Genomic DNA, 14,285 nt, shown 5'->3' on the forward strand with positions numbered 1-14,285 from the left:
GGGGGGCTTCTTTGAGGACCTGTTGATTTCAGTGTTAAAAAATAGACATGAATGATTTTTCCCTTTTAGTTTGTATTTCTTTGTCTTTTTAGCTATTTATCCTTCTCCTTTGCCTTCTTTAGTGCCCCCTGACACCCCCAAAATGAAACAAAACAGAAAAACAAACCAAAAAAACTACAAAGAATGGTTTTTCTGGTAAAACAGTCAGTAATTGATAAACATTTAGGTTGACTCTTCTCTCTGACTTGGGTTCTTTAAAAAATGCTTGGCTGCTTAAAAATTAAACTTTTTATTATAGAGCTCTTAAGGTAGTGTTGTTGATTTCTGGAGTTAATTTGAGAAGCGAGTAATATAAAAGAACTTATTATGCACCCTGGGTTGGTATTAATGTGGTGTAACCTGTTCCGCTTTGATTTAAGTGAATGTTATTGATTTCATCAGAAGCTGTTTCTCTTCTTAAATGAATTTATGCAGATACTTAACGAGTTCCAAATAAATCCTCTGTTTATGCACAAACTCCTGGATTTTCTTAGGTTGCACACACAGAAACGTGGTTGAAAGGTTATCTGGCTCAGAAAATGTAGTAAGTAAGGCATTTTGTAGGATAAGCTTTCCAATATTCAACTTAAAGCAGATTTTAAAAGTAATTTATCATTTTATATTTGGTTCTCCCTTTAAGTTTCTTCAACAAAGCTTAGCTATAATTGGAAGCGTGTAGTTGGTGTGCGTATGTGCGTGCGTGTGCGTGTGTGTGTGTGTGTTCTAAATAGACAGTTTTTTCCTGGATGTTTGAGTAGCTAATGTAATATAGTTAGCAACATTTTATAATTTTAACAAGTATTTTTTCATATGACTTCCCTTGATTTTCCTTAGTTGTACTTACGTTGATCTTATTCACTTGTTGCATACAAACAAAGGGAAAAGACTGAGACTAGTATAGGGAAGCTGGAACAAATATTTCTTTAAGAGATGAACAGAGGAGTAGGGAAATGCCATGAAACCAAAGTCTAACAATAAGTGCTACTTAGTTCAGAGAATCAGCTCACCTTTGAAGAAACAAAATTGAAGGTGTAATCCTACCATTATAAGTAGGCAGAGTATATCATCTATACTTAAATTACAGTACATTGGGGCTTCCCTGGCAGTGCAGTGGTTAAGAATCTGCCTGCCAACGCAGGGACATGGGTTCTAGCCCTGGTCCTGGAAGATCCCACATGCCGTGGAGCAACTTAAGCCCCTGCGCCACAACTACTGAGCCTGCACTCTAGAGCCCGTGAGCCACAACTACTGAAGCCCACGTGCCTAGAGCCCGTGCTCTGCAGCAAGAGAAACCATGGCAATGAGAAGTCTGCGCACTACAACGAAGAGTAGCCCCCGCTCACTGCAACTAGAGAAAGCCCATGAGCAGCAACGAAGACCCAATGCAGCCAAAAATAAATAAATAAATAAAATAAAATAAATTACAGTACATCTTTAGTGTCTTTGTTAACATATATGTGTATGTAAGATGCAGACATATGTTGTTTATCGCACAGCAGATAAATTAATATAGGGGTGCAGTTATGTGAATGCAAAATTAAACAACTTAAGATGGATGAACGGATCTTTTTTTTTAAAATCCCCAACGTAGTAGGTCTTCTTTAGTGGCTGTCGGAAATATTGATGGCCTGTGTGCTGTGACTCATTGAGCAGTTAAACTGGATAGGCTAAAATGTGTGCAAAAATCAGATTCCTTTTATACTACATAATTCTGGAATTGGGAACATTGGTCACTTGGCCTGGTTCATCCACCAGCTGAGGTCCCTCTGAAGGTGGTGGCAGCTTCCGCCTCTATTTCCTATGCTTCCGCTTGTGCTGCTGCCTCTTCTGCTGCCCCTCCTCCAACCCACACTCTCCCCTCCCCTTTCCTCTCTTTCCTATCGCCTCCCTTCCTCCCTTCCTCCTTCCTTTCTTTTTAAATAACTTTACTGAGATATAATCTGCATTCCATACAATTCACCCATTTAGAGCATGCAATTCAAGTGGTTTTAGTGTATTCAGAGAACTGTGCAACTAATCACAGAGCTGCCACAATCTAATTTTAGATCGTCTTATTAGCAATCAATCCCCATTACCCCTTTCTTTCCCCCCAGCGCTAAACAACCTTTAATCTACTTTCTGTCTCTGTAAATTTACCTGTCCTGAACCTTTCCTATAATGAAATCATATAGCATGTGATCTTTCGTGACTGGCTTCCTTCACTTAGCATAATGTTTCCAAAGTTCATTCATGTGGAACACATATCTGCACTTCATACCTTTTTATGATTGAATAATATTCCATCGTGTAGGTGTGCTGTATTTTGTTTATATGCTCATGGATATTTGAGTTGCTTCCATTTTTGCTGTTACAACTAATGTATTCACATTCGTCTGCAAGTTTTGTGTGATCATTTGTTTTCACTTCTCTTGGTCATATACCTGGGAGTGGAATTGCTGGGCCATACAGTAACTCTGCATTTCGCTTTTTGAGAACCTGCCAAACCGTTTTCCAAAGGGGCTGCACCGTTTTACCTTCCCACGAACAGTGTGTGAGCATTCTGATTTCTCCACATCCTCACCATCCCTATGAGTTTTCATATTAGCTTAAGTGTTTACCGCTGGCTTCCACCTCCCCGAGTCTCCTATCACTTGTGAATGTGACATGTAGCAGAGCTACCCAGTGCTCTGATGCTCTGGTGCAGTATCTGGTGTTATTCATGTAGCCTCCAGCTGTAAGCATTGTTGTCTGTTTCCCCCCATATGCTGTTCAAATATTATTTTCAATTTGTACTATAATGTGTAAAAAGTCAGGAAGCAAGGTTAACAGACCCAGAACCAACTCCTTTTTTTGAAACTTTTTAGGCAACTAGGACTAGTTAAAATCTCTAAGATACCTCTTGATGATACCAAATGTGGCAAATTCCAAGTATATACACAGACCAGAGACACTCAGAAAACCCTGCTTGTCAGAACCAAAAGGTTTGCAAAGGTGCCAGGGTTCCTCTGGTGTGTGCTGATATCAACAAATGCAGGCATGCCCTCTGCGGAGCATGCGTCATTGCTATCTCTGTAATTATGGCTGGCTCAGTCCTCTGAGAATTAGATCCTCAAGACTGAATCAGAATTAAATCTTGTCTTGGAAAGTGCTTGGTGGTCAGGTTGCTTTCACTCCTTCACTACTGAAAAGAACGCTAGTTATGATTGAAAGGCTTCATCGGAGTTGAGGTTATTATACGTGAGAAGCATTTTATCTCTGTTTGCTTTTATCCCCCTGCAAGAATCCTAACTCAGTGCAGTTCCTAAATGGAACAGTGCTTTGGAGACCTATGAAAAAGGCAGTCTGCAGGAATTGTTAATTATTTCTAAAAATAACTCCGGGAGACAGGCTAATTGTAATGACTGGGTTCTGGCACTTTATGGTTATAGCAACCACATTTATATATTTTGATTTCCTCCCCTAATGCTTAATTATCTCCATGTGGGCATTATCATGGTGTGTCATTGAAAGTATTAAAAATTTAATTAATTGCTTGACAGTTATAGCTTGTGGAAACTACAATAGTGGTAATCTTTTTACATTTTTAATTTTTGATTCAAATAAACCTAACTAATCACAGAGTAACCACAAAATCTTCAAATGGCAAATTAGACACTATAAAGTATAGCTACCAACTGCAGATTTTAGTGTTTTTATATTCCATAGCAACAAACTGCTAAGTCTAAAAAAAAAAGTCAGCTACAGCATTCTGTGTCTTCCTGATCTCTACTATGTATATTCTACTAGAAGATTTTAAGCTTTGTCATAGAAATATGGCTGAAATCACAAATTTTTAAAACATGTATTCAGACAAGGCAACTATTTAATTATAAACTACAGAAGTTCAATATATTGAATGTGTGTTTGCATTTTATTGTCAGATGGTATAAAATTTTATTAGTTTTCTATAGTAATCATTGCTTAGGCTGGTTTATGGTGATTTTCTTATTATATTACCATTAGTTCTTTACATGGATCTGGGAGTGTATCTAATAAGATGATTAGAGTTTACCATTTAGTTAATCTGAAAATGAATAGATTTTTAAAATTAATGGTCTTTTGGCATTGTAGAGCAATGAATCTAACTTAGTTTTTTAAAGGAAAAGATTTTACATAATATTTTAGTATCGCCTTCTCTATCATTTCAGGTAAGACCAGAAATCCAAATTCCTGATGACCTAGATGAAGATGAGGAGGGTGATGAAAAGGACGTGGATCTTTCCATTCCTGGTTCTTGCTATCTCAAACTGTTGTCACTCACTGCTCCTTCCGTTTTACCAGGTGACTCCTATTTTGTGTCAGGGAAGCTAGCATTTTTTTTAGTGATTTTAACTGTCTGATTAATTGTGCTCTTTTGTGATGAACACATATTATAGCTTACTTTAATCTTAAATACTTATTTTCTATGTGTCTTATAAGGACTGCTTGAGGTAGTATGGTGTTCAAAAACACACTGAAAAATGTTAGACTCAAGTAAAAATAAACTGGAGAACTAGTTTAGACAACCATTTTCACTGAAAAATTTAAATTCATCTCAAAAGTTAAATTTATTCTACAAGACAAATTTTCAGTGAGACTTTAAGTCACTGATTCAAATGGTTCTTTAGCTTATTTATATAAGATAACTGAAAAGATCATTAGAATCTTCAGAAATTTCCTGGGTAGTTTCATCATTAGAAATATATTCTTCCTAAAGAAATGGTGGTACCAGTATTTGAGAGCTATACACTAATGCTTTTAAAAAATAGATTAACTTAAAAAAAAAATAGGTTAACTTGTATGGTCGTTCAGCAATTTTTTTTTTCCAGCTTTGATATAAAGCGTACAGGACCTTGACATTTTAAAAAATTATTCTAGTTATACCTAGTTGTTCTAATTCAATAGTAGCCAACATTTTCCCAAGCATGCATCTATTACCTTATTCTGTCCCAAATCTACCCTGAATGTTCATGGATGTAAAAATTTAATTTCTCAAAATTAAGTTCAATAAACACAAGAAATGTCATCTTTATCTTCTCAGTCATAATCTCAGTAGCCTGTAATGTTAGAAGTTTTTATCCTTGGTTTCATCCCACATGGAGATTCCTGAGGAATTCAGCCAAGTATATAGTAGTATTTCTTGCTAGACAAAGCTCCTGTCCCAAATTCCTGCCTCCTTTCATTAGAGAAAACCGAACGGTACAACTTAGACAGAGTCCACCTTTTCTTTTCTCCTGATGTCCAGAACAAGCCTTAAGGACTTGTTCCCTTTTTCTTTCTCCTGATCGTCCCCACTTCCTACCTGAAGGCTCTTCAGAGTCTAGGACCTCCCCTGCGGTTAATAGTAAGCCCAAGGAAGAAGAAAGCCATCAGTTATCCAAAGTTCCTCCTGTATCCCAGAATAACCTTAGAGTTCAAAGTCCTCTTGGGTTTTTGCATTCATGGTATTTTACTTTCATTTAAACTACTCTCAGGGCTGGAATTATTTGATAATCCTTAATTTTCTGAAGAGCTTGACAAGTAGACAAATTTTCATTCCTGGGTTAGTCTTCGTGTAGATGTGTACTTATCTCTTGACGTGTATCAGCTTTTACCAGAATAGGGTGTCTTCTGAGAAAGCATGAAATTCTTTCCTCACAAGTGCATGATTCTTAGGTCCATTCTGAAAAGTCTATACTCCTCCCAAGCTTTAAGCAGTCGTACATGTGCATGTACATACAGGAATTGAAATGTATGACTTGCAGTTGGATATTACTCACACTTTTCATTTAGATGATGTGTTGATCAGGGTCTTCGCAGGAAATTCAGAGAGAGTAATTGAGAGTTTAATAAAGGGACTTCTTAAAGGTGTGTTGTCAAGGTTAAAGGAAATTCACAAGCAATGGTGAATCATCTAAGAATGGTTAATGTCCCTCAGCCTGAAGAGGTAAGGGAAGGGAGCAGTTAGGAGAATAAGAGAGAGCTTCTGTGTCATAAGAAGCTCCTAAGGGGAGCAAGGCCCTTCAAAAGAGGGATGCAGACCACCTGGGGCAGTCCTGCAGGAGGGTGTCTGGGGATTACATGCTCTCACCTCTGTTTGCACCCTGTGATCTCCTGCCAGTGTCTCCCATTGGATGAAGCCAACTAAAAGCCAGAGGACAAGGGAGTCTGATGATGCAGTTGTGAAAGGTTATTCTTCCGGGGCACAGAGTAGGGTTGAGAGTGTGGATCTGGAGGGGTAAATAGAAAACATACTACACAGGTGTTCTCTGGGCTTTGAATGGAGAAGCTTTGTTGCACCTAGGAAAGTTCTATATAGGAATGACAGAACTGGGTACATAATACATGTTCCAGTGAGTACTTCTGCCTTTAATTTAATCGTGGTCATTTAAAGGAGACTTTTAGAACTATTCAGAATGAAATTCTAGTTTAGGTAGACAGACTCTTGCTTTTTGTTCCTATAATAAGAGGCACCTGTGGTGGTTTCCTTTTTTGTTTTCCATATGATTTGTTTAGCTTTAATTTTTGTTGTTTTTGTTTCTGCATTGGGCAACCTCTAGTGGTCCTTAGGAAAATAACACTTGAATATAAACCTATAGTGCTAACCAGGTATTTTGTTTGGATACCCTATTGTCTTCTGATCCCACATTACTGCATTACCTTATAATAAGTGAAGATGTCAAGCAATAAAGAGCTTGGGCTTAATTAGAAGGAACACAAACAAAGAAATAATGAATTAATTTTTTAAAATACGTGTACTGATATTACCGCAGAATGGTGGATAGTCATAAAGGGCCTCTCTGAAAATATCTAAATGACAGGAAGGCGCCAGTCACGTGGGCATTGGGGATTAGTGTGTTCCAGGTGGAAGAAATGGCAAGTGCAGTGGCCTTGACTTAGATATGAACTTTGTGTTATTGAGGAGTGGAAAAAAAGGCCTTGTGGAAGTGTGTCTTTAACACAGCTAGGAAGGAAGGTGGGTGGTAGAGATGAGGTCACGGGGAGAGTCAGGGGCTAGGTCATAGAAGGCCTTGATCATTGTCAGACGTCTTGACGTTATTCTATGTACAGTGAAAAAGCACTGAAAGATGTTAGGGAAGGAAATGTCATAAAACTCTAGCTTCTTTCTGGGTAGAGGATGGTTTAGAGGAGTGGTCATGAGGAGAAGAAACCAAGAACTAGTTTTTAAATTTATCCAGATGAGGAAGAGAGAAGATAATGACTGGGCAAGTAGCAGTGAAAATGGAGAGAAACTGATGGATTTGAGATATATTTTTAAAGGTAGATCTGAAACGACTTGCTGCATATAAGGAGTGTGAGAAAGAGAGGAGTTAAGAATGACTAAGTTTTTAAGCTTGAGTTACTGGGTGCCATATTCTAGTTTGGAGAAGACTACAAAAGGGCTGGGAATCAAGAATTGTTTTTACTTTGTGAAATTTGACATGAAATATAGCTAAGTTGTTGGTGGTGGTGTGTGTGTGTATGAGTTAAGAATGAATGTTTCTCTTCTAGCATACTATATTCACTCTACTTTTGGTCTCCTTTTATTTCTTTCAGCTTTGGAGGAATTTTTTACATCACTTGTGAAGCAAGAAATGGTGAATATGCCCCGTGGGGTGTATCACTCTGCATTAAAAGGAGGTGCCCGCTTAGATCAAGGAAAGACTGTAGCAGGAATCCCCAATTTTATGTTGAAAATGTATGAAACAAACAAGCAGCCGGGTTTGAAACCTGGCCTTGCGGGTAAGCACAATACATAGTATCACGGTACAGGATTTTAATGTGATGATTTAAGTTTCTCTTCCAAGTAGGGTGTAATAGGGCATGGAAAGGCATTGCTGCTGCTGCTAACGTCTAGACACAGCTGGATAAATTACAAAAATGAATCACATTTTAAAGCCATCAGAGAACTGTAGAAACAAAGACATAGATAAAACAAAGAATAGACTGAAGTTATGGAATGGAGAGAACATTTTAGATTGTTCCCTATGGACCTGTCCCACGCCCCAGCCCCTACCCCATGGGAGATATTCACTGATTCTGGTTGTGGGCTGGGATTGTGTATTGGCCCAGGAAGAGGCCTGTTGGAGGATAGAGAAACCAGTAAAGCTTTTAGTGGTTTCATGGGACTAGGCTGACGTGATGATTAATTTTATGTGTCATCTTCATTGGGCTAAGTGATGCTCAGATAACTGGTAAGTATTATTTCTGAGTGTGTTTCCAGAGGAGGTTAGCGTTTGGATCAGTAGACTGAGTAAAGAAGATCACCCTGAGCAGTGTGGGTGGGCAACATCCAATCCATTGAAGACCTGAATAGAACAAAAAGGTAGAGGAAGGGTGAATTTGCTCTCTTTGCTTGAGCTGGGAGATCCATCTTCTCCTGCCTTTGGACATTGGTGCTCCTGGTTCTTGGGTTTTCTGACTCAGACTGAATTGCACCAGAGGCTTTCCTGGTTCTCTAGTTTGCAGACAGCAGATCATGGGACTTCTCAGCCTCAAAAATCTTGGGAGTCAATTCCCATAATAAATCTCCTCTTGCTTATCTACATATCTGTACCTATATATATCCTGTTGGTTATGTTTCTCTGAAGATTCTAATACAGGTGACAAACTGGTGATCTTCCTCATAAGCAATTTGGTGACTTTTGAGTTTGCACTGAAAGTTAAAGAACTAGGCTGATGCTTCTGAGAGGCAGTGAAATCTCCAGTCTTGTGTTGCTTAGGAAACAAAGACTGGCTAGGAGAATGGGCCTGAAAACAAAGCACACAAGTAGTGAACTGATACTGAGATCTACAGCTCTTTTCACCTGGATGCACTTACTAATGTTGGCCTCAGATAGAGGCTGAAATTCAGGCTTGACCTTAACAAGAGGCTGGTGCAGGAGGCAGAGAAGCCAACAGAGATCATGACATTTATGTGGTAACCTGAGTGACAAGACTGGGGACTTGAGACCCTTCAAACACACAGCCTGTTTCTCCCTTAAGATATTTGTCAAATTTTGCAGCTTTGTGGGAAGTTAAAAGTTAAGCTGAAAACTTCTGAGGACAGATACAAATCTCTGAATCTCCCATAATCTTTCTGTATTGAAGAGTCAAAGACTGATTGACTGTCAGTTGAAAATCTTGAGGAGGCATGCCTTAGGAACAGGGTTGAAACAGAGGTAGACTGAGATTTACCAAAGCTATAGTCAAGCCTAACTCAGTTAAATCCCTCATTCACCTGAGATAATCTGTTCTTCACTCTGTCTGCCTAGCAGAGGAGAAAATCCTCTGATTAAAAAAATAATAATATCATTTAGACTTTATGTGGTTCTTTCATATACTGTCCAGTGAAAAAGTGCTAGACATATGAAAAAGGAAGAAGCTGGAAATGAAGGGAATATTTCATGGAGATAAAGAAGTCAGTCCATTAGAAAAGTATCACAATTCTAATCAATGTGCCAAAATAACAGAGTTTCAAACTATATGACAAAAATTAGCACTGGGCTAATTATTAAAAATTAATTAAAAATTAATTAAAAATTAGAACTGGGCTTCCCTGGTGGCGCAGTGGTTGAGAGTCCGCCTGCTGATGCAGGGGACACGGGTTCGTGCCCCGGTCCGGGAAGATCCCACTGAGCCTGCGCGTCCAGAGCCTGTGCTCCACAATGGGAGAGGCCACGACAGTGAGAGGCCCGCAAACCGCCCCCCCCTCCAAAAAAATTAGCAGAACTAACTAAATAGACAAATCCACAATAATAGCGGAAAACTCTTAAACAGCTTTTTCAATGGTATGATGAACAAGCAGACAAAAAAATCAGGTTCACAAAATATATGAATAATACTATGAACAAACTTTACTTAAGTGACATATGGAACATTGTATCTTATAGTGATAGAATTTGTATGCTCTTTAACTGTACATTGGAAACTTATCAAAATGGTCATATAGCAGACCATACATTTCAACAAATTTCAAAATATTGAAGTCATTGAGTCTGTCCTCTGATAACAATGGGATTAAGCTAAACTAAATAACAAAAAGATAACTGGAATTTCTCCACTCGCCTGGAAATGGAACAGTACACTTATAAATCATCCATGGATCAAAGAAAAAAATCAAAAAATATTTTGAACTGAATGATAATGAAAATATGCCAAATTACAACTTGTGGGATGCAGCTAAAATCGTGTTAATAGGTGATAAAAACTCTCCAGAAAGTGGGCATGGAGGGAACCTACCTGAACATAATAAAGGACATATACAGCAAACCCACAGCAAACATCATTCTCAATGGTGAAAAACTGAAAACATTTCCTCTAAGATTAGGAACACAACAAGGATGTCCACTCTTGTCACTGTTGTTCAACATAGTTTTGGAAGTCCTGGCCACGGCAATCAGAGAAGAAAAAGAAATAACAGGAATACAAATTGGAAAAGAAGTAGTAAAACTGTCACTGTTTGCAGATGACATGTACTGTACGTAGATAATCCTAAGGATGCCACCAGAAAACTACTAGAACTAATCAATGAATTCAGTAAAGTTGCAGGTTACAAAATTAATGAACAGAAATCTCTAGCATTCCTACACACTAACAGCGAAAGATTAGAAAGAGAAATTAAGGAAACAATCCCATTCACCATTACAACAAAAAGAATAAAATATGTAGGAATAAACCTACTGAAGGAGGTAAAACACCTGTACTCAGAAAACTATAAGACACAGATGAAAGAAATCAAAGATGACACAAACAAATGGAGAAATATACCATGTTCTTGGATTGGAAGAATCAATATTGTGAAAATGACTCTACTACCCAAAGCAATCTACAGATTCAACGCAATCCCTATCAAATTACTAATGGCATTTTTTACAGAACTAGAACAAAAAATCTTAAAATTTGTATGGAGACACAAAAGACCCCGAAAAGCCAAAGCAATCCTGAGGGAAAAAAATGGAACTGGAGGGGGCTTCCCTGGTGGTGCAGTGGTTGAGAGTCTGCCTGCCGATGCAGGGGACATGGGTTCGTGCCCTGGTCCAGGAAGATCCCACATGCTGTGGAGCAGCTAGGCCTGTGAGCCATGGCCACTGAGCCTGCGCTCCGCAATGGGAGAGGCCACAACAGTGAGAGGCCCGCGTACTGCAAAAAAAAAAAAAAAAAAAAACCAAAAAAAAAACCCCTTAAAAATAGAATTACCGTATGACCTAGCAATCCCACCACTGGGCATACACCCAGAGAAAACCATAATTCAAAAAGATACATACACCCCAATGTTCATTGCAGCACTGTTTACAATAGCCAGGTCATGGAAGCAACCTAAATGTCCATCGACAGATGAATGGATAAAGAAGATGTGGTACATATATACAATGGAATATTACTCAGCCATAAAAAGGAACGAAATTGGGTCATTTGTATAGACATGGATGGACCTAGAGACTGTCATACAGAGTGAAGTAAGAAAGAGAAAAACAAATATCATATATTAACGCATATATGTGGAATCTAGAAAAATGGCACAGATGAACCAGTTTGCAAGGCAGAAATAGAGACAGAAGTAGAGAACAAACATATGGACACCAAGGAGGGAAAGCGAGGGTCGGGGGTGGTGGTAGTGGGAAAAAAAAAAATCTTTTGAAGTCTTATAATTTCCATTTCATTAAAAATTATCTGCTTTACCTGTAAAAAAACAACAACAGTGTTAGTAGGAAATTTGTACCCTTAATGCATATACTGAAAAAAGAAGAAAGGAAAACAATTATAGTTTAAGCTTCTATTTCAAGAAACTTGGAGAAGAACAGCAAATTAAAGAAATGATAAAGGAAGGAATAATAAAGATAGGATTAAAAATCAGTGCAATAGGAAACACAGGAAATAAAGAAAATAAGCAAAGCCAAAGGTGATTCTTTGAAAAGTTTAATGAGGACTTCCTTGGTGGTGAAGTGGTTAAGAATCTGCCTGTCAGTGCAGGGGACACAGGTTCCATCCCTGGTCTGGGAAGACCCCACACGCCACGGAGCAACTAAGCCCGTGCACCACAACTACTGAGCCTGCGCTCTAGAGCCTGCGAGCCATGACTGCTGAGCCTGTGCGCCACAAGTACTGAAGCCCACGGGCCCTAGAGCCCACGTGCCACAACTACTGAGCCCGCGTGCTGCAAGTACTGAAGCCTTTGCTCCTAGAGTCCTTGCTCCACAATAAGAGAAGCCACTGAAATGAGAAGCCCATGCACCACAACGAAGAGTAGCCCCCGCTCACCACAAGAGAAAGCCCACGCACAGCAACAAAGACCCAACGCAGCCAAAAATAAATAAAAATTAAAAATAAATAAATAAATAAAAAACGCTGCTAGTTTAAAAAAAAAGTTTAAGAAAATTGATAAAGCTGTTGTAAGGCTGGACAAAAAAATAGAGAAATATAGATCACCTGTATCAGGAACAACAAAGGAGACATCACTTCAGGCCCTACAGCATTCAAAACATTAAAGAATATTTTGAAGAACTTTTAGCCAATGAATTTCACAGTTTAGATGAGATGTAGAAATTTGTCAAAATATAAAACTTTGCAAAACTGACAGAAGGAGAAATAGACTATATGAATAGTTTGATATGTATTAAAGAAATTGAATCTGTAGCAACCTTCCCACAAAGAAAACCTAGGTGCAGATGGCTTCCCTGGTGAAGTCCTCAAAAAACTTAAGGGAGAAATAACAGTGGTCTTTATAAACTTCAACCAAGAAAAAAAAAAAGAAGAGAACACTCTTGATTGAGATCAGCATAATCTTGACACCAAGTAGAAGAAGAGAATAGTAAAGGCCAGTCTCTTCCATGAACATAGTTGCAAAAATTCCCCCAAAAGTATGTTAGAAAAGGGAGGAAAAGAGGGAGAGTGAATGTATGTGAGTGCAGGTATGAAGGAAAACTAGTCCACTTATGGGTAGAAACTAAAGGAACCCATATTATTCAGGAGTTCACAAAGACTGACATGCACAAGCATTTCTCTTTCATTGAAATTTGTTTTTAAAGAAAAGCTTAATAGAATTTCTAGAAGTAACAGTTCACAAAATTTAAAATAAGAAATGATTTGAAATTTTCTCATTTATTTACAAATGAATAAGGCTTGTCAGTAAGTGATCGTTTCAATATGGTAACTTCTTATAGCTCTATTTTTTATTCACAGTTAAAAATCATAATTTGTTTAGCATATTCTTTTAATTTCTAAATCTCTCTATACAGATTGATTGAATATGGATTACTGAGGCCCTAATTAATGAGTTTTGCCATAAGCAATTTTTTTTTTTTTTAAGGTGGTATGCTGTTTTGTTATGATATTTCAATGTATCAGAGTAAAGATGGCAAACCATTGAATAGACTGATGGCCAATAGAGGGCGAAGTTTCAAGCAGACTTCACTCGCTCTAGTGCATGAGGTAGGTGCCTTCCCATGCTCTGTAACAGGTTCTTCTTGCTTATATATGTTTTGGGGTTTCCCTCCTTCACTTTATGCCCATGAGATTTAGTGTGTGTTTGGGAATTATTTTTCTCTTTATCATAATTAATTTAAGTGGCTTTTAAAGACAACCAGAATAGTTGAGCCAACTGAATACTAAAATATTTTGAGGTATTTCTCAAAGAAACTGGCATGCTTCCCCACTGTTCAGCCTATTAAGGAGTAGTATCTTGGAATTTGGTTTATTTCATCAGTATTTAACTTCCATATTTCAGAATAAATACCAATTTATTATTTAAAGAAGTAATTTTGCCTCTTTCTTAATTGTGATCCTTTGAAAGTATGTACAGCACCAGTGTTTATATTTTGGGAATTAACAGTAAATAATAGAGTTTAGGGGGAAAAAAAAACAAACAACCTATGGTTTTAGTGTTTATTTAATTTTTCTTTTAGACCACCCTTTTAAAATAAAGTTACGTTATTTTTTGCTTGAAATCTGATCGTTGCAGATGGTAGCAATACGAGAGGGAAGAGGGAAGTTGTAAAGCACTTGGGAAATTTGTTTTTTTGTTGTTTTTTAAAATTTTATGACAGTTACTCATTCAGTTATATATAAATTAAAATGTATGAATGAATAACAAAACAAAATATCACAGCAAAGAGGTTTATTTTACATAATTTAAACATAAGTTATATACAAATTATAAATGAAAATATATAAATTGTAAAAATTTTAAAGGATATGAGGTAAAAATAGTGCTGCTACAGTATGTTTGTATTAAATCTTATTTTGAGACATAATTTATAAATCTTGGCATCACTAATTTGATTTGATTATAT

At 37.6% G+C, this 14,285-nt stretch overlaps 1 protein-coding gene across 3 annotated transcripts in view; it reads left to right on the forward strand.

The window, feature by feature from the left end:
* FOCAD (focadhesin) overlaps positions 1-14,285 on the forward strand; it is a 313,294-nt gene that overhangs the window by 198,515 nt on the left and 100,494 nt on the right. For all 3 annotated transcript variants that reach the window (XR_009564338.1, XM_030840606.2, XM_060300979.2), the window contains exons 19-21: positions 4,206-4,338; positions 7,573-7,758; positions 13,304-13,425. Coding sequence is in view for 2 of the 3 variants with exons in the window: in XM_030840606.2 (XP_030696466.1) it covers positions 4,206-4,338; positions 7,573-7,758; positions 13,304-13,425 (441 nt within the window). In the remaining variant the exon portion in view is untranslated. The remainder of the gene's footprint in view (positions 1-4,205; positions 4,339-7,572; positions 7,759-13,303; positions 13,426-14,285) is intronic.

Source organism: Globicephala melas, chromosome 6 (assembly GCF_963455315.2).
Source record: "Globicephala melas chromosome 6, mGloMel1.2, whole genome shotgun sequence".
NCBI classification, from domain to species: Eukaryota; Metazoa; Chordata; class Mammalia; order Artiodactyla; family Delphinidae; genus Globicephala; species Globicephala melas.